The following is a 24,416-nucleotide window of genomic DNA, read 5'->3' as shown; positions in this document are numbered from 1 at the left end:
GCTAAACGATACGTCATAGAAATATATTTTATAGAATTTATTTTCGCTTTTTCTCATTGTTTTCGACACAGGACGTTCTACGCAGGCTCTAATTCTTCGCAAATACACACGTTTTAGCCGATCTTTGTAAATGCATGCAAGTTCAAGAATAGGAACATTTTGTTGTTACATATTTCGTGTAATACACACGTATATACATATATATTGTGTGTTTCCGAATGCATGAAGGTGCGTGAGGGACGCGCCGTGCGGAAGTGAAACGAAAAATGTGTTCCACCAATTGTATCGATTTTCTAACGAGTACACACGATTCGCTGCTAATATATGTATTTCTGTCCCGTCTATGGTAACATTATAGATGTAATATCGTTCTACAATGTATGCACGGCATAATAAAAGTACGCGAGCTGTTATATTCCCCTGACGAATCACTCTATAAACGGGTACTCTTTGCATCGAAGAATCAGTGTACATATATAGATTTTCACCATAGAATCGCGTGTGTTTACTTATTGTTCATCGCGAAAGACACGTGTTCGGGATAGAAGCCGAAGGTAAGAATTTTGCTCGATCACAGAATTGATCCGCCGAAAGCTTGTATTACAATTGCCCTGTTTTGCAACAACGATTGTTCTCTATGCAAATGAATTCGCGTCACAATTTCTGACGAAGTACAAATGTACATCTTTTAGGCTTCTATAGTGATCGTAACGCTAAATACCTGCAACCGATTATTCGATCTATCTGGTTGCTCTAGAGTTCAATGTCTTTGAAAAAAAGATAAAATATATAAAAAATAACGGTTTAAAATGCCGTGATCGCAACCGATGGCTATTTCGTTCTTTATGCAAATTACTATTAATTAATATCCCGTAGACATCAGAATAAAGGAAAAATTGATTTCTCTTATCAAAAGATACTTTCGGATAAAAGTAAAGCATTAACGTCGCTGGTCTTTGTTAAAAATACATGTATTTACTTAAATGTCTGTAGTCTACTTGTAATGTAATATTTCTTGCCACGTCATACCGTTAGGTATTTCTCACAAAATGAAAAATAGAAAATAATATTAAGCCCGATTTATTTCGTATCTTGCACAGTTCTCGTTTTCGATTAACGTTCAAATAATGTCTGTCGGCGGTCGCAACAACGATTTTCAACCGAATATTTTCTGCCAGGGGTAGTAACTTACGCTGATAACCCTATTTCTAAAGAATAGTTGAATGAAAAAATAAACGAGAAGCATCGCGAAAGATGTGTAATCTCGTGCTCACGGTAAACAAAGTACGGTGAGCATATGATCTTTGAACGAAAACGTTGACGATTTAAAAAGGTTCAAGCGTATGCATATGGGACAAGGGAGAATTGCCGACATTTTGTAAAATAACGACGCTAACGGTAATTCAAAACGTTGCTTAATTCGGGGCAGGTATATGTCTCTAATATTCGGGACAAGTGCGCCAAGCGTACAGTGAGCGAGAGAGAGAGAGAGAGAGAGAGAGAGAAAGAGAGACGGTTAACGACGAGCAAAGAGAGAGAGAGAGAGAGAGAGAAAGAGAGGGAGAGGGAGAGAGAGAGAGAGTAAGACACGCACGGTAGGCCAGTATAGAGCGGCACGGGCAGCTACGCTACGATCGACGATATTATTTTTCATTAAAACAAGCACCACGATAATTTCGAAAAATACGCACGAAATACGACGAGGTAGGTTGTAGAATATTCTTCGTTGCGTTGAACGCGCCCGACAACGGCAGATAACAAGTTTGTTTTATTGTTGATCAACCGAGAATCGAGATTGATTCGAAATGTATTTATGTGCAGGCTTTATAATATTATAACGAAATCATGGAACCTTACGAGGGCTGCACGCAAGAGAAAGTGCAAGAAGGAGGTAAGATCGGAATTAATCGTTCTGGTTAAGATTCATTTGCACCCGTGATTCGCGCTATTTTTATTATATAACACGGTTGTTTGTTTTGCGGTAAAATCCACGGTTTCTATTATTCCGTAACCTTTGAAGTTTTTGAACACGGCTCGCCGACTGTTGGACGGGGATTCCATTGTGACATTGTTCGACGAGCTTTTAATCGACGTGATGTTTGTTTATAATTATTAATGAGGCGCGCGGAGAGATTTATTTTATTTCATTAACGTTCTAATATTCATGAATCGTTCCGTCTTATCTATAATTACGTTCGTAATCGTAATTTTTAAATTTATCAGATAAGATTATTTTTCGGACAATCCTCATTTATATTTTATCCGTAAATTAATGATGAATAAATAAAAATAATTTAAATTGAAAATATAATTTCGATGAAATTAGTTATATAATGTTCGTTCGTGTGAAATATATTTTAATCGTAATCGTGTAATATAATTTGTTAGCATAAATATTTATATTTCGTTGCGTAAAAGTATATTAATTCTATGTTAATTTATATTAAAAAAAATTATGTTCTACGAAATTAAAATTGGACATTTATGTTTTAGAATATGGATTTTTCTGGCAAGACTATCTTGATGCCACAGAAAGCGTTGAAGTACCACAAATCATGTTCCCGCATGTGGAACTTACGCTGCAAAGTGGCATTGAAATTGGTATGTCGCTTGAGGTTCCTCTTTCAAAAACTGCAGACAAGGAGAATCTCAAATTCTGGGTCGCTTCTATTGTCATGGCCTGTGGACCTCTACTGCGTTTAAGATATTTTGGCGGGGACGACAGATCTTTAGAATTCTGGTTCAATTTGACCAAAGAAGCGGCTCACGAGCTCGGCTGGTGTGTAAAGAATAATAAAAAATTAGAACCTCCTGATATTGTACTTCAGAGATCTCCGGACTGCGTAGAGAAGTTAACAGAATTTTTAACAACCGTTCGGACAGTTCCACCTGAAATGTTGTCGGGGGTAAGATACAAATTAATAAGATTATTCTTTAACTTCAGATTTCTGAAACTACATATTCATTCTAAATTCATCATTGTCCGTAGGATGGCCTCAGCATGACAGAGAGAATTAAACAAGGCATGAAAGTCGAAGTTAGCGATACCCTGCATCCCTATAAGTTATGGGTGGCTACGGTGAGAGGCAATTAACAGATTTTTGCTTAGTATTTTTATCTTTTCTCTATTTATTGATTCATTACAGATCATAGAAAATGTAGGTGGACGTTTGTTACTGAGATACGACACACCTGGCTCATCGCGCAAAGATTTTTGGATGTTCTGCACATCGGAACATCTTCATCCGTATGGATTCGCTTCCAAGTCAGATTCCACTTGGTTTCTAGAGCCTCCCAGCCGTATAGTAGATATGCATACGTACGAACAATGGAAGGATTTATTAGAAACCACACCAAAGGACGGTGAACTGCAAGAGGAATTGTTTAACAACAGCGTAGAACACCAAAAGCATGAATTCAAAAATGGCATGAAATTGGAAGCTTTGAGCCCCCATGATCACATGAAAATATGTCCAGCCACTGTCATTAAAGTACTTGACGATACTTATTTTCTTGTACATATTGATACGTACGATGACTCATCGAAAGCAGTAGATTCAGAGACATTTATGTACAGTAGCACAGAAAAGAATACGTGGTTGTGCACTGCGGAACATCCGTATATCTTTCCAGTTGGTTGGGCTAAGAAGCACGATATTCCGTAAGGATAATATACAGACGCATTAAAATATATAGTTCGCAGTTCACATCTATTAACATTTCATTCATTTTCAGAATCACATCGCCACAAGGTTGGGTTCCGAAAGAAGGTGAATTTGATTGGGACGAGTATTTAAAGGAGACTCAAGCAACTATTACAGAGGAGAAACTATTTTCTGAGAGGCAAATTGCTGCTGACGCAGGCTTCGAAATTGGAATGCGGTTGGAAGCTGTTGATCCAGGGAACGAGAACATTATTTGCGCTGCACATATTACCAAAATCGTAGACAACCTCCTATGGTTGAAATTAGATAATTACGACAACACGTGGCCAGAACATATAGTCGACATGCACAGTCTGCAAATATTCCCTGTTGGATGGTGCGAATCCAATCATTATCCACTGAAGCCTCCGAAAGACTACGTAGAAGTTTGTAAAAAATTACAAACACCTGCGAAGGAGGAAAAGAAGAATAACGTTTTGGACATACCGATATCCGAGCCGCGCTCTTCGCTATGGTGTCCGAAGATATATTTTAATTACCGTTGTTTCACGGGGCCTATGATCTCGAAAGGAAAATTAGCTACTCTGCCGAAAGCCGTTGGACCAGGTCCTGTGATTTTAGTCATGAGAGAAGTCTTATCGATGATCGTGTCGGTCGGTTACAGAAGCGCCCGTATATTGAAAGTGCTGCAATGCGATTCAAAACCAGATCCTGGTTATCATTTGGAAGTTCTGAAGGCGAAACATAAAAACAACACTTATCGTGCCAGCGTTGCTGTCGTCACGTCCGGAGACATGGTTGCTGACTTTTGTAGAAATATTTGTAAAAAATTGATGGTGTGCCCGAATCTCTTCGGACCCCTCTATGTGCCTGAGAACGAGTGCCCGGATAGATGTCACAAAACGTCCAAGGCGAAGTTCAGTAAGTATTCAATTTTATTTAACAATCTTTACGTATCCTGACTGCGACTAAATATCAATTCTTGCTTGCCCACAGCTGCGTCGGTGGGTACCGGAAGAAGAGGAAAACCGAAGGGCTATACAAGCATCATGGTGCAGAAACCAAAGCCGTGGGGTGGCAGGAGGAAAAGAAGACGAGGCAGATGGGCGAACAGGGAAAAAGAAACGCACGAGGATTTCGAGCACGAGGACGAGATGCCTTTTATGCCGCTCGACTTGGCGAAACACGTGTCGAGTATCGAGGAGTCTTTCGAGGATACTGAAAGGCCGCAGCTCTCGGAGATAGACATAATGATTCAGAAGGGCTTGGAGAAGGCAGAGAAGTCGGACGACTTCAAAACGGAACCACCCTCGAGCAACATTTCAGAGGATTCCGGGAGCTCGTTCAACGACCGAAAAACAAAAGATAGAGGGAGCCCGAACAATTTGAGCAACAAACAGAATTCATCGAAGTGCAGCCAAAGCAGTACGGTGACTAGAGCGAGCAAACGAGAACGGGATTGGGATACAAGTATCGAATCTGATTGCTCGGAGGCGGACGCGGAGTACGTGAGAATGCAGAAGAAGCAGAGACGGCCAAAAACGCGAAAGCTGGATTCGAATCCGCTTTTCTGGAGTGTGGACGATGTATTCCGATATCTGAGAAAAACGAACGATTGCAAGGATATCGCGTACAGAGTCAAGCAAGAGGTATTTATACAAGATCATTCAAAGAGAATAATAAAATCCGAACAAGAGATAATTGAGATATATTTCGCTTTACAGGAGATCGACGGACTAGCATTTTTATTGTTGAATCTGCCGTCTTTAACGCAACATATGAAACTGCGAACGAGCTTAGCCATGAAACTTTGCCGCCACGTGGAGCAGGTCAAAGTGACATTTTTTCTACGCCATATAAATGAAGTAGAACCAGAACAATATCAAATAGTGTAATTCAATCAACTAGACAATTCAATCTATTTTATTATTTATACAATGTATCTGTAACATACAATTGTATAGCGCTGACAGTGTGATTCTAATTTATGTACGCGAACGCAAAAGATTGTTATTATTTTCTAGATAGGATTATCAATGTTTCATATCGTACCATATATAATCTATTTAAATTATTTCTATCGATATTTATAAACGATGTTCGATTTTACTTGTATAAATGATGATGCTACTTAGAGAAATTCCCCCCGAGCCATTTAAACGTACTAATCTTCACTGTGAATAAAATTGTACAAAAATTGTCGATTATTACTCTGTTACGTAGCTCTAGCAGAGTCGATATTTATATTATAGTACAAAGTGTCCGAAACTATTATTTTGTAAATTGACAATAAAACGTGTATTCATAGTTCGAACGCGAACGAAATTTCAATAAGCACATTGACCCAAAACGTTTGCACCGCCGACTCGTTCCCACGCGGCTACATCTAAATTTGCAACAATGTTCTCGCACGCGCCCGGTTTCTGGTTTTTGAAGCTTCGTCAGGCTCCGCGGGTAGCGTTTTGAATGAGAAACGACGAATGCGTTGGATAAAAATCAGACGCGGATACATTTCAAAAAGATATCCGAAACGTTTTATTTTTATTATTTTATTTTTATTATATATATATTTATTATATATATAATATAATATTATTATATATAATATATATTTTTTTATTTTATAAGAACATCCGCGGCGAACGTGTACTTATTTAGCGTCCGGCGGACTGCGCGAGACGCATTCTCGTTCGTGCACGTTCCATCAATCGTCGCCGAAAGAAATGGCGCGACCAGGTGCTTTGTAAGCGCCGCTCGTTACCGCACGGCGTGTGGTCCGACGAACCTAACGCGATGTCGCCAAATATGCTCGCGCGCGTAATTGTTACCATCATAATTTCCGTTCGGACACCTTTTCGGACGTTTCGTGAATCGCGTGAAATCGATGAATTTTGCTGAATATACGCGGGGCAACACAGCACCGCTTGACCTACATCTTTTTCTGTTAGGTTTCCGATCGAACGTTTTAAATTTACGCAGACGTACTGCTTATCGAGTCGGACGGACAGACCCGCGCTCTCACCATTGGCTCCACGACGGTTTGCCAGAGCTATCTTGTTACAATATTTGCGTTGAAGTGCCGTATGGTGTGTATATTTCCACCGACGATATTCTGGGAGAGACCGCTGCATTCTCTGCACTGTTCAATTGACACTCGCATACCGATGCTCTTCCTTTGCATCTGCATCGGCGTTACGTCACCGCGACTGTTTTAACCCGCTATTTTTACAGAGGTTATCAACGATTGGCGGGAAATTCTCGCTATCTTCCGGTATCGTTTAGCTTCGTCAATACCAAAACTAGTAGATCAAAGTATCGGATCATATGTATTGGAATCGTATGTTTTATTATCGAAAATATTTGTACCGTGTAGTATTTCATTGGCGTCGAATTTCACGCGGTTTATTGATTTTTCCAAGTCACGATGGAAATGGGATTTTTGACGCGAACATGCATTGTGTTCGCACGTCTGATGAATAGATCTCACGGGTCGAAGAAGGGCGCATCGGTTACCCCTATTTAACACGGCGTTACATGTATAAAACGTATCGTTTCCCCTCGGTTCACAAAGTGTACGCAGCTGCACTTTAGAATCCTATACATAGGACGTACCGTTTACTCGGAGGGCGCGCCTTTTTCGAATCTGGCGCGACAGATATCTTCGATCTACCTCGACCGTTATTGGCCAACGGACACTCACTCCTGTAAGAGTTCGTTCACACCGGACGTTCGATCGATGATCCTGGATTCTGCACCTTGGTAGCTGAACGTGAACAATGGTTTCGATAAATTTGATTTACTGACACGGAGCAATGAATCAATTACTTGAACCTTTATTGCGTTTAAAATCGCTTTATATTTTATTTAATATATAATAATAATAATATAATATATATATTATATATAATATAATAAATTTATATTATATTATAATAATAATATTATTAATATAATAATAATAATAATAATAATATTATATAATATTATATTAAAATAATATTAAATTTATATAATTAAACTATAGATCATCGTGTAAAATGTCGAACGTATTCCTTCTTACAGTGATCTTTTAATTGTCTTTCAGTTGAATCCGTCGTTACGTTAAATCGAGCGTTATTATCTCAGATACGCATAAATACAGGGTGTCCCAAAAAATGTCTCGCAATCCGGAAATGGCGGGTTCCTCGGGTCGTTCGAAGCAACTTTTTCCTTTACAAAATTGTTCTCCGAGGCACCGTTAACGAGTTATCAACGAACAAACAGTGACCAATAAGAATCGAGTACGGCTGACGCGAGGCGGCCCGGTCAACCAGTGCGCGAAGCCCGGTTCCACTCATTGGCTCGGTCGCCTCGCGCCAGCCGAGCTCGCCTCCGATTAGTCACTGTTTTTCGTTGATAACTCGTTAACGTTGCCTCGGAGAACATTTTTGTAAAGGAAAAAGTTGCTTCGAACGACCCGAGGAACCCGCCACTTTCGGCTTGCGAGACATTTTCGGGACACCCTGTATCGTCCGCGCACAATGTGACAAACCCCTAAAGTTTAGACGCATCGCGTCGGTGTGAATCAGTGTGCCAGTGAGAGAAGGCTAGGGTGGGGATCGAGTCTGCATACATGCAACGTGCACATCTACAGCGTACAGCGGGTACAGTACCGTACGGTGCGTTACGTGTGCGAGTCAGTGGTTTTTCAATGATGCCATGGTGATGACGGGATTTTAACGTTCGACCGCTTTCGAAAACGTTGAGATAGGTGAGCTTTAAATTACCGCGGGGACCGAGCCGAGGCGAGTTTTCAGTGACTCGGAACGAGGCATCGTTTGTGGAACGCGTGAAACGAACGGAACACCGCGTCGGCGATCAATGTTGGTTCGCGGGTGTGCCCGTTCGTATGCCCAGCCCCGTGTGTGTTCCCTTTTTTCCCTTTTCGTTCCCGAACGGGAAAATTCGTTTTCCGATTAACAAAAGCGGTCGATGCGATCTCGTTGAACGCTCGACAGCCGTTTCGACGTGCCGAGGAGGACCCCGAAGACGGTAAAAATCGGTGTTTGTGCGCGATGTTGTGATCTCGAAGGACAGCTCTGGTGAGATCATCGTGACACCATCACCTGTTCCCGACGACGATTGTGCGCGACCCGAGAGAACCGATTCCGGTTTACATTGGCGGCCGCTCGTTCGTTTTTTCTCAGGCCCGCTTCCGACATTATTAGGTCCCTGCTAAAACGTTTCGTTCGGATTAGCCGGGCCACGCTGACACATGTCCGATCTATATAACTCGTCCGTCGTCGTTTTTTCTGCTGCCGAGAGCACGCCCATTTTTCACGTCTCCATTGGCAACACGCAGTCTTCTAATGTTTCCGATCGGTCCCGAAAATTCTAACCATTCTAACCGCGAATCGGAACCAGCAAACGGAAAAGATTATGGGACCGGATAGTGAAATTTAATAGAATTTCGGTATTCGATGCGGAAGGGTTAGGATGTCGCAAAATTTTTGGAAGCTTGAAAACGCGTGTTGCTTTTTTGGCTGAAATATTACAGTTCGAAAATAAAACACAGAAAATGCGAGGTTGCGAGAGTTGGTTGTCCAAAAAGACGGTAAAATAAATCGAACAAGAAGCGTTTATCTTCCATCGATATTTCTGCGAACGATATTACATACGCGAGTTTTTGGATTCCGTTTACCTCGTTTTGACGTTTCAGGGTTATAATGGTTGCAACGTTATTTCGACATTGGTGGTCCGATCCTTTTTCTCTTTTTTTTAATTATTTCCAAACAATATTAGATGATCATATGTTCTTTTTCTTCTACTGTACCAAGCATTTGTTTAGAGTTTATATACATATATATATTTACTTCAGTGTCTTATTATCTTGAAGGTCAACCTAATTTTGCAAATGAATGTTTCATAGTTTTCGGAGTGCTATCAAAAATATTTCGATCGTACATGCAGACGTTCGTAGCGACACGCGCGAAGTGGTTCGAAACGGTTCACTCAGTGTCAATCCAATTGAAAAAAAAGAAAATCAACTGTTGTGAACGGAGCGTATAGGTGTCAGTGAAGCCGGAGAAGCCGCGCCGATGATTTCATTCGATAAATTCGGTTTGAATAGTGCAAATTGAATGGATGAATTTCCGGCGGCTGTATCGCCCAGTGTCTTTTATTTTCGATTGGGCGACACGAATTTGAAAATGTTCCTCGCGTTCACGTACGATGCTCGATTACTCGTGCCGTGCCCCATTAAATTCGTTCGAAGTTGGATTTAATCGATAAAAATAATAGGTCGAATAATTTGATCATTCGTCCGATTGACAGGGAAATATTTCGGTTAATAGCGATTAAAGTTCAATGAAAAATATAATTGTCAACTGATTACCAAATTTTTTAATTGTGTAGTCATTGTTTCTTGATCGTTATTAAATTGTTATTCAAAGTTGGATTCTTTATTATTTTGTAGCTTGTTTTGAGGAAGTCCGTTTTGTATTTTTTTTTTTAGATCAAGAAAATACTGTCCGATCATGAAGCTAATCGTGTGCATCGTCTCAACGCTGGTACTGCAAGCATCGGCTATAAGTGAGTGTAATTCTGTCGTCGTATTTCATGTTGCAATGATAAATCTTTTTATGTAACACTTGTTAAGACCAATCAATAGTCATAACAGTTTCTGATTTTTAATTATAGTCCGTATCCTGGATATTATAGGAGGTGATGAAATTGTAGAGTTTATTGGAGAGAGATTTGCTTACCACAAATCTAGTTTTTCATAACAAACCGCATCGTTAATGTATATACAATACGCTTTTATAGCTATACAATCTAGAGAACTATCGCTACGTGTTTCAGGAATTTCAGAGAGATAGTTTTTGTTGCTTTTACTTGCTTCGGTAGCACTGTTTATGCTACATGAATTTTTCTTTCATATTATTACACTATATTAAGTTAAAAGCTTGTTTCCATTCTGTTAATTTCACAGAATCTCATTTCTCGTTGCATTTATTTTCGTACATTATATTTGAATCATTCGAATATTTTCCATTGTATTTATATTGATTTTTCTTGTTGTTGTTCATTTCATATAATTTCGTAGTATTCATTTCATCGAGAAGTTCAACTTGTTGCCGCATAGCGATAGCAAAGCGTACTTCAACGGTGTAACAATTATACATGTTTGTCACTTCTTCTTCTTCCATTAGTTCAATCTCCACCACGGATATCCAAACAACCCCCGACAGATGAGCAACTGTTTCAAGTGGCTCAAGCGAAGGTCAATGAGAATGACAAACCATTTCTGATAGAGTGTGAAGCAGAGGGAGAACCTGTTCCAAGGTGAAGTACATGCTTCTTGAAAGCACTTTTCTATTATTTGCTAAAGAAATTCGATCTCGGTGTTGTAAAATATTTGAAGAAGTCTAAAAAAATTGTTATCTTCCTGGAAGTACGATATAATCTCTAAAGGAAGGAATACATCATATTATTTAATAGTATAATAAAAGCGATTAAAATGCCCTAGTCATAAAACCTTAAATATTTATCGAAAGAATGCGATAAATTAGCAGGAAGTAGCAATTATACGGTAGTGTAATGTTAAGTTCATAATTTCCAAGAAGATTCCATTCATGTAGTTTCATTGCACTTGTACTTAAGTGCAGTTATCTTTGTTCTGCCGAGAAGCCAGAGTAACTGGTCTTAATTACCAAGATGACCTCATAGCCTTAGGGGGGTATAAAGTTACCAGTGCCGATAAAGATACCTTACTTGTGGTGTAAATTCTCCCCATATGGGAGTGGTCGTTGTGATACCGATAGAAAATAAACAATATAAATATAGTATAATTTGATTCAGTTTCTCTGCGATTAGTACTTACAGAAACTAGAATTTACTTTCACCAATCTTCGTACTGGACAATCATTTCATTATATCAATTATTAACTTTCTAATTGAACGTTTCAACTTTATCTAGCTACCGATGGATCAAGAACGGAAAGGATTTTCAATGGCCAGCGTACGACGATCGCATTTCTCAGCAACGAGGCCGAGGAACATTGGTGATCGCGAGACCGCGCGATGAAGATCTTGGTCAATATCAATGTTTCGCATCGAACGAATGGGGAACGGCTACGTCCAACTCGGTTTTCGTCAGGAAGGCCGAATTGAATTCCTTCAAGGATCAGAACCCCATAAGCTTGAACGCCAACGAAGGACAACCGTTCAAGCTGACGTGCCAGCCACCGGACGGCTGGCCAAAACCGAACGTCTACTGGATGATCCAGGACACGGCGGGTGGTATCAAATCGATCAACAATTCTCGAATGACATTGGACCCGGAAGGAAATCTTTGGTTCAGCAACGTTTCCCGGGACGACGCCTCCGATGATTTTTATTACGCCTGCGCTGCCACATCTCTGTTCAGGAGCGAATATAAATTAGGGAATAGAGTTCTATTGAATGTTATCTCCTCGGGGGTGTCCGCCAGCCAGAACAAACACGAGCCTGTGAAACAGTACGTCAGCAGGAAAAACGAAGTTGCCTTACGCGGTAAAAAGATCGAGTTATATTGCATATACGGCGGTACGCCGTTGCCGCAGATAGTCTGGAGCAAGAACGGCAAGGTGATAAGTACCAACGACAGGATAACGCACGGGAACTACGGGAAGTCGTTGATAATAAAGCATGTCAATTTCAAAGACGAGGGCTCGTACACTTGCGAGGCGTCCAACGGTGTGGGGGACGCGAAGTCCTACTCCATAAACTTACAAGTAATGGCCGTGCCGTATTTCACCATCGAGCCTGAAATAATTAACGCGGCGGAGGACGAGACGGTTGAGTTCAAATGCGCGGCCGACGGCGTGCCCGTTCCGGAGATCAAATGGATACATAACGGCAAACCTATAGGAGAAGCACCGCCGAATCCGCGCAGAAAAGTCACGGCGAATTCCATCGTTATCGAGAAACTGACGAAGAAGGACACAGGGAATTACGGTTGTAACGCGACCAACTCGTTGGGTTACGTCTACAAAGACGTCTACGTTAACGTGCTGGCTCTGGAACCCGAGATTTTACAAGCGCCGGCGGACATCGCAACGGTCGACGGTAAAACTGTGAGGATCACGTGTCGAGTATTCGGAGCACCTAAACCTGCTGTCAAATGGATCCGCAACGACCAAGAGCTGACTGGTGGACGGTACAAGACTCTGGAGTCCGGCGACTTGGAGATCGAGAATGTAATATTCTTGGATGCAGGCACTTACACGTGTCACGCGTCCAATAAATTTGGACAAGTCAACGCTACCGGCACTTTGGTGGTGAAGGAACACACGAGGATCACCGATGAACCAGAAGATTACGAGGTTGCTGCCGGCGCGACTGCTACTTTCAGGTAATCGTTGCATTTACGTGTCTATATTTTTTTAATTTCAAGTGCAATCCATTGTCACCGATAATTTATATTTATTTATATTATTTATGTTATTATTATTTATGTTATTATTTATACTATTTAGATGCAACGCGGTAACGGATCCCAGCCTCGCTTTAACAATCGACTGGCTGAGCAACGGTGAGCCGATAGACTTCGAGATGGAACCACGATTCATACGTAGCACCGATTACTCGCTGATGATCACGAAGACAACCGAGCTGGATTCTGGTACTTACACGTGCGTCGCTCACACCGAACTGGACGAGACAAAGGCACAAGCGACGCTGACCGTTCAGGACGTGCCGAACGCGCCCAAGCTACTTAGCGTGCAGTGTATGGCGAACGAGGCGTCCGTACACTGGACCCCCATGGGCGACAACAGGGCGCCAATTTTAAGATACACCATTCAGCACAACACGACCTTCACGCCGGACACTTGGGAAGTGGCGAGGGACTCTGTGCCGGCCATTGAACAAACGTTCGTCGTGCCCATGACGCCGTGGGCTAATTATACGTTCCGTGTGCTGGCTTGGAACAAGATAGGTAAGATTTTTGTGCGGCGAAAAATTCAGAGGGAAACCGGTATAATTCACGGTGATCGTTTTTCTGTAGGACCATCGCTGCCCTCGCCGCATAGCGACGTGTGCACCACGCTACCGGATGTCCCTTACAAAAATCCCGACAACGTCATGGGCAAGGGAACCACCCCGCAGAACTTGGTGATATCCTGGACGGTGATGCCGCAGATAGAGCACAACGCTCCGAAGTTCATGTACAGGGTGTACTACAAGCGAGACATCCCCGGCGAGAAATGGACCATAGAGGATATACACGACTGGAAGAAGAACAATTTGGTAGTAGACAATCAGCCGACTTACCAAAGGTATAAGATCAAAGTTGTGGCGATCAACGAAAGGGGAGAGTGCAGAGTCGCACCCGATGAGATAACCGGATTTTCTGGAGAAGATGGTTCGTACCAAGATAGACTTTTGTGGCCCATTCGGTGAGACAGACAGTCTTGATGAAATCATCTGTAACGTTACAGTGCCGCTGCAAGCGCCCAGCAACTTCACACTGATCAATGTGAACTCGAGTACTAGCGCGCAGTTCTCGTGGAATCCGGTACCCGAGGATTCTGTACGGGGTGAGCTGCAGGGATACAAGATTCAAACGTGGACGGAAAAGGACGGCGAGAAGGGAATGCGAGAGATCGACATAAGAGGCGGAAAGAGGACGCACGCTCTCGTAAACAAATTCGTCCCCTTCAGCAAGAACTACGTCCGGATACTCGCGTACAACGGGCGGTAATAAGAATTCGAGTAATCGTTTTTAGAGAGATCCGTCTTCCGGCGGCGACTGTAAACAAATATTATTTGTTTTTCAGATACGCGGGACCGCATTCTGAGACGCTCAGCTTCGACACACCGGAGGGTGTTCCAGGGACGATTCTCGCCCTGGAAGCCTATCCTATGGGGTCCAGCGCCCTGTTCCTGGTGTGGACGAAACCTGCGGAGCCGAACGGTAATCTAACCGGATATAGAATTTATTACGAGTCCGTGACCGGCACCAGGGCAGGGCCGTTGCTGGAGAGGAAGCCGCACGTAATGGACCCGGAAGCTACGAGCGCGAAATTGGGAGATTTAGCGCCCGACACTAAGTATCGTATACATGTCCGAGCGACGACGAAGATCGGCGAAGGAAACGAGTATGTTTTTTTAAATTGAAATTAATTGAGCTAACATCACGATGAAACTAATCGACTAATTTTTCACGTCCTCAGCTACTTCATCGAACAGAAAACACGGAAATCGCATCCTCCGGACATACCTCGTTTCACGTGGGAGGCTATCCCGAAGGAAAACGGCTATTCCAACGTGAGAGTCATTTGGCAGCTGAACTTAAACGGTAATCCGGGCAGCCACTTTTTCGTGAAGTACAAGCTGAAGGGCGAGACGATGTTCGACGAGTCGGACCCGGAGTATTTATTGAACACGATCGAGATCCGCGGACTTCAGAGCGGCGAGATCTACGTGATGTCTATCGTCGCCGTGGACGGGGACTACTTGACCGAGAGCGAGCAGCAGGAAGTCGAGACAAGCAGCGAAGGTCCCATCATTCAACCGAAGGAGAACGTCGCGACCGCCGGCTGGTTCATAGGGATGATGCTGGCGATCGCGTTCCTTCTCTTGGTACTTATAATCGTCTGCGTGATCAAGCGCAACCGGGGCGGCAAGTACGCGGTGCACGAGAGAGAATTGGCAGCTGGTCGCGGCGATTATCCCGAGGAGGGCGGTTTCCACGAGTATTCGCAGCCTTTGGACACAAAGTCGGCGGGTGGTCGCGCGTCTTTGGCGTCATCCTCTCACCAAGACGGAAAGCATCCGGAATCTGACACGGATTCTATGGCGGAGTACGGGGAGGGTGATACAGGTCAGTTTATAATCGAATAAAGGTCAATTTATATTAACGAAGCAATGAGGCAATTCAGGTAAGTATATTTTTAGTAAGAGCATCCACTAGCGCACCGATTCCCACGTGTGTATGCTGCGCGCAGCAGGAAGTACGGTTTAAGATATTTTTATTCAAGGATTCTTTAGTTTTCTTTCTTATACATATTGATTAGAATTACACCGAGCAAATGTACAGGGTGGCCCACAAATGTCTCGCAGTCCGAAAGTAGGGGATTCCCGAGGTGATTCGAAGCAACTTTTTCCTTAGCGAAAATGCGATCCGCGGCTTCGTTTACGAGTTATTAACGAAAAACGCTGACCAATCGGAGAGCGACTGCGGCCGGCGCCTTGCCCTAGCGGCCAATGCCGCGTCGCGCCGGCCAGTCGACGCAGCGGCAGTGGTCGCGGGGGCGGGGCGTCAGCGATCTCTCGTTGGTCAGCGTTTTTCGCGAATAACTCACGAACGGTGCCTCGCAGAACATTTTTGCAAAGGAAAAAGTTGCTTCGAATGACCTCGGGAACCCTCCCATTTCCGGATTGCGAGACATTTTCGGGACACACCCTGTATATGTGTTGAACAGCGTTATTTCCGTGTAATAGTATCGATTAGAGTATTATTTTCTTAACTTAACTGATTTTTCTTTAGTCGGTACTCTCAGTTATGTTATATTTTGTTTTTCATTTGGTGTTTTGCTTTGTTGCTTGATTTTCTGTAGAAGGCATGAACGAAGACGGATCATTCATTGGCCAATACGGTCGACATCGTAAGCAGGAACCAAACTCGCAAGCATTTGCCACGTTAGTTTAAGGTAGGTCGATGCTTTTGGACGACGATATATCACGTTATTGTATCCTAGAATTACAAATCTGGTTATTAATATCATAACAAATTCCATTATGAATGCAAAGGGATTAACCGATATTGTTTTATCTTTTTCAAGGACGTTTCACGGAAGATGGTTCTTTCATCGGACAATACGGGCCCAAGGGCAGACCAGAGGAAACGCCACCCATTCCAAGCGGCACTATGGCCACATACGTGTAACCTCTGCCATTATCTTATCCAAGCCGCATAACAAATTGTTTTCTTGTCAAGAGCGAGGAATCCTCTTCTCCTCGCTGACCGCAGCAGCTCTACTATGCACCTTGCGCTGGGCGCAATGTCCAACACTATACTGCCAATTTAGAGTTTGGTTTTGGGTTTTATAGTTTACATAGAAGAATATAAGTGAATGTTTCTATATACCGAGCCGGTACGTGAAGGGATCTACAAGTCATGCACAACATTTGTACATTTTTCGTGTCATCCGAAGACTTTAATTCCTCTCTTAAACGTTCGATACATAATAGCATTTTCGACGCGTTGCTCGAGCAGCATTCGGAGCAATTTGTTTTTTTAAGCAATTCGAAGAACGTTGCGACCCGAAATCATTTGACCGCGAGAAACAATTTGTTGGTCCGGGGGAGGGGGGGGGGGGCGGCCGAAATTAGTTACGGTGAGAATTAGTTCGTTGAAGATCTTTGACTAATTATAAAACCCAAAGACGATAGGTGTCTCATAGCGTGCAAGCTATTTATGGACATAAATATAGTAGAAAGTACTCTAGCATCGACCGAAAAAAAAAAACATTTTTTGACAAGGCCAGATTGATACGGACACATAAACTGCTTATCACAGGGTATGTATACGAGTTACGTTTACGCGGATCGTTCTAAGTATGCACGGCATAAAAGCGTGATGCACTTTTGAGGCTGCATATGAGGATCACGTCTATTGCGAGAAAGAAAGCGAGAGAGCGAGCGAGAGAGAGAGAGAAAGAGAAAGATAGAAAAGATAATCAGTAACTATAATTCGTGTTATACAAAATTAGTTAGACCGGTATTGCTTGTATGCACTCTTGAAAAAAAAAGAAAAGAAAGAATAACGGAGAAGGGACTGGTGTCAAGAATTGTGTCGCAATCTGGCCTCGACTGATTCTAATTTTAAACTAACGAAAAAGAAGAAAAAGAGACGAACATTGTTCTAAGGACCTTTAGATGCAATCGATTTTTACTCTGCCGACAGATGGCCAAAATATTAAACGAATCAGTGACTGTCTAACAAAGTATTGTGCACTCGCACTTTCATTAACGATACACGAACGATAAGAAAAAAAAAAATATATGAAAGATATTATTATTAATGCTACGATATTAAAAAAGAAACATTGTACATGCACTCTATAGTAGTTAAAGAAACAACAACAACAAAAATATTTCACATGGCCTGTAATTGTTGCTTTTTGTATGTGAAACGTGCTTTAGCTGAAACAAATGAGAAGTCCTTTTATTTTTATGAATGTTTACCTTTCAGTTTTTTTTGGTAATTTTATTATAATCCAATGAATATAGGGTATTCGATTATTTAATATATAAAATATTAAAAATATATATATATATATATATAGAGACATATATTGATTATTAATTAATGCTTAGATTCTTAAAGCAAAAGATGAAATGCGATCACACAGGAGTAGCTATATTATTACGTTTTAGTATATGAAATGTTATGGGATCATAGGACGATGATCAGTTGATTTCTACGAGAATAAATGTACGTTCTTTTTTTATTTACCACATTAAGTTTAGCATATTCAATGCAATGTACAGGTTGTCTGCAAAAGTGTCGCGAGCAAATATGTCAGGTACAAAAGTAAGAAAAAGGTACAAAGTATAGAATACTTACACAATACATGTGCGCGTAAAGTTCGTAAAAATCTATATGATACTTCCAACGAAATGATACCACACCTCTCTCAGCTTTATTATTTACGAATTTTCTTTGAACAAATTTCCCGAATTTGGTGTCGCTCTGTTGAAGATAAAATTTGCGTTTTTTCCTTTGGCTTGTCACGAGGTCTCGAATCGATATTTGTCAGGGTCTTTTTTGCCGATTATCCTGTACAAATACACAAATACTAAATGGCTTGGACGTCACGTAATTTTTACGAACTCTATACATATATGCATACGTATATAGAAACGCCCGCGTGTGTGTGGGGGGGGGGGGAGATGTATTGTAAATTATAATAAAAAAAAAAGAAAAAAACAATAAATTTATTGTAAAGATACCGAAGTTATATGGAAGAAAGAATTGTGAAAGCGCAGAGGCGTATATATGTAATATATTAGAGCGTCATTTATCGTAAACACCTGTATTTAAATTATATAGAGTAGAGTTCCGCGAAAAGAACAGTGACGTCTAAGCCAGTTACAAACAAAACGTACGCGATTACGGTCTCTCTCTATGTATTCTCTCCTAATCGTACCTACTATCTTTTGTATATTTTCGAGAAACGTCGTAAACCACGTATACATATATATATTAATATTTAGCGTTCTCTGAATCTCCGGTCGGACGAAACACCGTGTAGCATGTGTGCACTTTACTAATGTGAAACTTCCAAACAAACGTTTCGTACGCGTGAGTGGCGTTTTGATACTTTTTAATATATTTTGATACTTTTTTTCTTTATTGTATTATTTCATCGATCGTTCATATTTGTACACGACGAGCCCTTCTTTTTCTTCTTTTGTATTTATCACGGTAGGAAGTGACGATAAGGAAGCGTTTTTTCAAAGTATGAATCTCGAGCGTTGGATCTGGACATTTAGTTTTATCGACTTATTAACAGTTCTGTTTGTATCGTTGCGCAGCAAAGGACACCGTGCCACAGCGCAGCGCAAAAAAAGAAAAAACAGAAAAAAGAAACAACATACACGCAAAAGCAGTGTTCATTGAACGGCAGGACAGCGCATGTTTACCTTATAATACCGCGAAGAAACAAAACAAAAAATGCATACTTCATTCAATTAATATGCGCGCGCCTATCGTGCTGATCTTTCATTGTACATTTATTATTATTATTATTATTATTATTATATTATTACTTATTAAGATACCCGTTGCGTTTACCGGCAGAAAGATGCACAAGCGGGGGAGAACACGTTGTGTGTTCCGGTGCATGTTTCTGATGTTCCGGTGCCCCCATCGTTTTCAATATTTTTTTTCTACGGCGTAGAAAATTGCAGAGTTTACAGCTAACCGGTTGAAAGTTAGTTTCATCTCGACGCGACACGACACCACGTGTGTGCCCCGTCGATTACGTTACATCCGTTATGTACAAAAAAAAACAAAGAAATTTAATCGATCCGTTTTTTAGTTCTGACCGTTTCATCAGCGATCACGATAACGCGCATTCCAACGCCTGTGTAACATCTCCCATGTCAATAAAAAAGATGAATAAAATAAACGAAATCAACAAACGACAATATATGTTCACGCTCGTTAAATCCGTGGTTCTCGTTATTGTCGTTTATACTCTGATTTTGAACGTTGTCGTTGGCAATATAGTAATGTCTCCCTAACTGACGCTCGGATTACAGTAATGTCTCCCTCACTGACGCTCAGATTGCGTACAAAAATGGACAATTTGGGAAGAGGAGACACGATTATTCGAGTCCTGCGCCTCGTTTTTATAGTTGTCGAGAATCGGTAATTATAAAAACAAGGCGCAGGGCTCAAATTAGTCGTATCTCCTCTTCCCAAATTGTTTATTTTTCTGCACAATCTAAGCGTCAGTTAGGGAGACATTGCTGTAGCGCGGTGTACCCGTGCGTTCGAACCGAACGATAACCTCAAAACCTGGCAGAAACGACGCAAGGTGACTCTAGCGTCGAGTATATCTGTCAATCGGTCGGAGTTCTCTCCGATCCGGATCGAAGCTCGAGGAAAGATCGAACGAAGGGGGCAGGGATGGGGACCCCCTGCGGTTCCTATGGGGCTCCGTCGCATCGTCTTCGAGGACGGCTGGGCCGCCGGGCAGCCCTCTCCGTCCACGGGAGCGCGTTCGGACAGGCAAGCGAGACAGCCGCGCGGACAGAAGTCGAACGAGATGTGACCGATAATGTAATTATGCGGGACAGGTTTTTTGTGCCGGCACTCTAACTTGATCTCTCGCGGGTTTCTCCTCCTATTCTCCGCTGCTTACTTGCCCCGCTCTATCCTCTGTTAACCTTCTCTCCTTCTGCGGCACGGCGATATTTTAACAATGCATAAAATCACGAATCGATAGCGAAACATCCTTCGAACAACAAATTCGACATGCGCTGATCCGTTATCGTTTTTTTTCTGTAACGAACAAACACAAGTTATACCCCATCTTATATATATATTATATTACTATATATTATTATATAATAATATAATCATATTATTATTATATATTATTATATTATATTATATTTACATATTATATTACTTATACCATCAGCTCGAATAGAAGCCGAAATTCATTTAAATGCTATCAATACTCTCACGCGAAATTCCGTAAAAATGTATTTATACTTATTTATTTCGGCTATAAATGTTACACGATCCCAACGAATTTCTACGTTATTGTTATCGTGTATCATTTATCGGCGTCGAACCGAACGCTCTGTTTCTTGTCGGCAGGAAACTCGCCGGACCGAACGAGTTCGCTAAAATATCACGCGGCGCACTTATACGACATCACCGATGTTCCATCTTGTTCTACCGTTCCGTCGGCGGCACTCCCGCCATTTCTCTTCCCCGAGTTTTCCCACTTTCATCGGTTCCTTTCGATGCGTCGGCTCGTCGTTCGACGTCTACCCCCACCCCCGCGCATCGCCTTTTCCCTCTCTCTCTGTCTTAAGCTCTCGAGAGTCGCAAGAAACGGGACGGGATGGGACGAGAAAAAGGGCAAAACGGGGGACGGCGGAGAGTCGACGCGACGCAGAAATGTGTATGTACACCCGTCTGCTACATGCATCGGCGTTAGCGCCTGCCGTTCGGCTCGCCTGGACGATGCACGCACGCACACGAGGCTCTTCCCTGTTTGGCGCAGGGACCGAGAAAGTGTGTGCGCGCTGCTGTCCCTGTCTCTCGCTGTGTCTCTCGGAGGAGAAGAGGATGGTAAGGTCGACTCGCGCGATGGAAAAAGATCGGGTATGCGAGCTCTGCGGCGCACACGATCGTCGAACGCGAGTACATATGTTGCAAGGTAAGAATTGTACGGCGATAAGTAGCTCTCTCGTGGCGTATCGCGCGGGTTCGAACGCCTTTGAACCGCTGTTCCCTTGTCTAGCAGCGCGAACGTCGGAACATGCGTTCGTTACCTATTTGCGCGGTTATGCTAATGCGACGTGCGGATGGGCGAAGACGAAAATGGTTGTTCAAAAATATCTAATTATTAGATATTAGATTAGTTATTCAATAAATACTATTATTCAATATGCAAACATATTTCAAATGCGCAAAGAAACAACGAATCTACAATTGGAGAGTTTACGCTCGCGGTACATAACCTTTTATTTTTGCAACGTTTTAGCTGAAATTAAAATTTTAAAAATTAGTAACATACAGTTTCACAGTTGCAGGGTATCGTGAAGGATCAGCAGCGAAATGATGCGCGTAATAATCGCGAGGATAAAGTTTCTTTGGTTGACAAAAGCTCGACAATGAAGAACAAGTCGCGGAACAAATCGCGTGGAGTCGAAGGTAGTCGCTATACAATGGGGGCGTGCACGTATATAATACACGCCTCTCGTAAGTCCGGTAAGGACGAGAGACTAAAGGATAAAGAAAAATCCGTTCGGTTTCAGACGAATGGTGTTTCATCGTGAGTCTAGAGAGATTCGATCGAGCAAGATCGGCAAGAAGGACCACGTCCAAGGGAGTCACGCAAGAAAAAGGGACGCGGCGCGGAACGGCGTTGAGAAACGAATTTTGTGGGTACATAGTATCCGTTGCGATTAAGCGGCGAAGCAAATCGCCGGCGGCGGGCCCCGTATCCCATTCCTTGTACACGACGATCACGGATCGGGGATCCGCATTGATGTTGATACGGGTTCAAACGTGCCGGCCTCGTCGTCGACATTTTAAAAAGCGCCGCGCGGCACCGGTACGTGATTTTGCGTAATGCTTCGCCGTAACGTGGCCTCTCCTCTTCGTCGATCGTAGCGAATCCAATTAGGTTTGCGACGGCCAGGCAAAAACATTCGATCGGGAATAAAACCGGCACCGGTGCCGGCCATCGCTCGCCGGAGACGGCTCTCTCTCTTTCTCTCTCTCTCTCTCTCTCTCTCTCTCTCTCTCTCTCTCTATCTCTCTCGGGAACTCGAGATACGCTCGGGAACGCTTCCCCGTTCGCGAGGCCCCTTATAATACCCGCTCGCGGATCAATTGTGCCTCGTAGGACGCTTCACCCGAGCCCGTAATACAGGGTGTCCGAAAAATGTCTCGTAATCCGGAAACGGCGGGTTCCTCGGATCATTTGAAGCAACTTCTTCCTTTACAAAAATTTCCTCCGAGGCACCGTTAACGAGTTATCAACGAAAGAACAGTGGCCAATAAGAATCGAGTACGGCTGACGCGAGGCGGCCCGGCCAACCAGCGCGCGAAGCCCGGTTCCGCTCATTGGCTCGGTCGCCTCGCGCCAGCTGAGCTCGCCTCTCATTGGTCACTGTTTTTCGTTGATAACTCGTTAACGGTGCCTCGGAGAACATTTTTGTAAAGGAAAAAGTTGCTTCCAATGACCCGAGGAACCCGCCACTTTCGGATCGCGAGACATTTTTGAGACACCCTGTATACAGGATCGCGTTTATCGAGCGTCGTCTAATTTCGCTCGGCTATTAGAAGCGACCGGACGGTGTCTCAACCACGAAAACTTGATTATCGCCTCGCCGATTCCGATACCCGTGCAATCGATTATCTCGAGCCCCACGCGATTCGTCTATTATATGATTCGTTAACAGTTTGATGCATTAGGCGATGGGATTTAATATAGGAAAATTAAATAAACAAATACAGGAAATATTGGAGAAGATTTGTATTCGTAGAATGGTTCGGAACACTCTGCCAAGAGTGTCCGCAGTAATGTCTCCCTTACTGACGCTCAGATTGTCCACTAAATTGGATAATTTGGGAAGAGGAGATACGATTATTCGAGCCTTGCAGCTCATTTTTATAATTGTGGACAATTTATAACTACAAAGATAAACCGCAAGGCTCGAATAATCGTATCTCCTCTTCCCAAATTGTACATTTTTGAGCGCAATCGGGGCGTCAATTAGAGAGACATTACTGTACTTCTTTTAAACAAGAATGAGAAAACATAGTTTCTAAAATATTGTAATAATATTATAATAATTATAATATTTAAATTAAATTATAATATTATAATAATAATAAGTATATAAAATATTATATTATATAATATATCAATATTCGCAGATACAATTAAAAAAAGGAGATCGGCGCGTTGGCGGAATTTTACACGGGTTGTCGGAAGACCTAAAAAAACGCGAGAAGAAGGAATGATACTTTATGGCTGTCGATTACGAGCGAGGGCATAACTCGCGTGTATTTTTCAATCGGCGAAACGGCGTAATAATAGCCCCCGAACGTGAGATCGTCGGTTTCGCCGGTTCGTGATTTACCCCCGCGTGCACGCCTGTGCGCGTTTCGTGCAGCACGGTTGGAAGAAGGACGACGGGAAGAAGGATAGCAGAAGCGCAGAAGCAACAGGAAAAACCGAACAGCCGTAAGAGATAACAATGGGCCATTTGTTAGATGGGGCCCGTCCCACGACACGCGGCCTACAATGGACACTATTATCTTAACTATTCATTGAGCGCTCTGTTAAACCTGTTACTCGACGGAACCAGAACAGCCCCCGTCGCCCTCGTCGCTCCCCCCCCCCCCCCCCCCCGGCCACGGCAACCCGGCGCGATGTGACCTTTCCAAATGAAGATATCGCCTCGAGCCTTTGTACACGGCTGACTTTTCGCGCGTTGAAAATCGCCAAAGGTTAGCTCGCGCCC

General features: G+C 42.7%; 2 protein-coding genes and 2 long non-coding RNA genes across 15 annotated transcripts; 2 read left to right on the top strand and 2 right to left on the bottom strand.

The window, feature by feature from the left end:
- Window positions 1-216: 216 nt before the first annotated feature.
- LOC117221345 (scm-like with four MBT domains protein 2) lies at window positions 217-5,979 on the top strand. Of its 2 annotated transcripts, none has more exons than XM_033472238.2 (8): window positions 217-554; window positions 1,822-1,891; window positions 2,494-2,906; window positions 2,990-3,079; window positions 3,147-3,661; window positions 3,736-4,586; window positions 4,662-5,314; window positions 5,390-5,979. In XM_033472238.2, the coding sequence occupies exons 2-8, from the start codon at window positions 1,846-1,848 to the stop codon at window positions 5,558-5,560; spliced, it is 2,739 nt and encodes a 912-aa protein (XP_033328129.1). In that variant the 5' UTR covers window positions 217-554; window positions 1,822-1,845; the 3' UTR covers window positions 5,561-5,979. The 2 variants fall into 2 exon arrangements, with proteins under 2 accessions (XP_033328129.1, XP_033328130.1); XM_033472239.2 differs by lacking the exon at window positions 217-554 and adding an exon at window positions 670-1,704.
- Window positions 5,980-8,258: 2,279 nt separating this feature from the next.
- Nrg (Neuroglian) lies at window positions 8,259-19,844 on the top strand. 11 transcript variants are annotated; one of them, XM_033472071.2, is made up of 12 exons: window positions 8,470-8,696; window positions 10,159-10,235; window positions 10,344-10,367; window positions 10,856-10,988; window positions 11,623-13,038; window positions 13,163-13,623; window positions 13,693-14,049; window positions 14,126-14,384; window positions 14,465-14,785; window positions 14,861-15,510; window positions 16,250-16,339; window positions 16,472-19,844. In XM_033472071.2, exons 1-11 carry the CDS (start codon window positions 8,554-8,556, stop codon window positions 16,336-16,338), a joined length of 3,930 nt encoding a protein of 1,309 aa, XP_033327962.1. In that variant the 5' UTR covers window positions 8,470-8,553; the 3' UTR covers window position 16,339; window positions 16,472-19,844. The 11 variants fall into 11 exon arrangements, with proteins under 11 accessions (XP_033327964.1, XP_076383779.1, XP_033327962.1 ...); XM_033472070.2 differs by having other exon boundaries at window positions 8,471-8,696; window positions 16,247-16,339; XM_033472073.2 differs by lacking the exons at window positions 8,470-8,696; window positions 16,250-16,339 and adding an exon at window positions 8,259-8,415.
- LOC143261113 (uncharacterized) lies at window positions 15,556-16,546 on the bottom strand. The gene is made up of 2 exons (XR_013035325.1): window positions 16,448-16,546; window positions 15,556-16,383 (listed from the first exon to the last, which is right to left on the bottom strand). It is a non-coding gene; the product is annotated as an uncharacterized LOC143261113 (long non-coding RNA).
- Window positions 19,564-21,962, bottom strand: LOC117221264 (uncharacterized). Its single transcript, XR_004490464.2, has 2 exons — window positions 20,822-21,962; window positions 19,564-20,703 (listed from the first exon to the last, which is right to left on the bottom strand). It is a non-coding gene; the product is annotated as an uncharacterized LOC117221264 (long non-coding RNA).
- Window positions 21,963-24,416: the final 2,454 nt, after the last annotated feature.

Source organism: Megalopta genalis, unplaced genomic scaffold (assembly GCF_051020955.1).
Source record: "Megalopta genalis isolate 19385.01 unplaced genomic scaffold, iyMegGena1_principal scaffold0037, whole genome shotgun sequence".
Classification (NCBI taxonomy): domain Eukaryota; kingdom Metazoa; phylum Arthropoda; class Insecta; order Hymenoptera; family Halictidae; genus Megalopta; species Megalopta genalis.
This window is presented reverse-complemented; position numbering and strand designations above follow the sequence as displayed.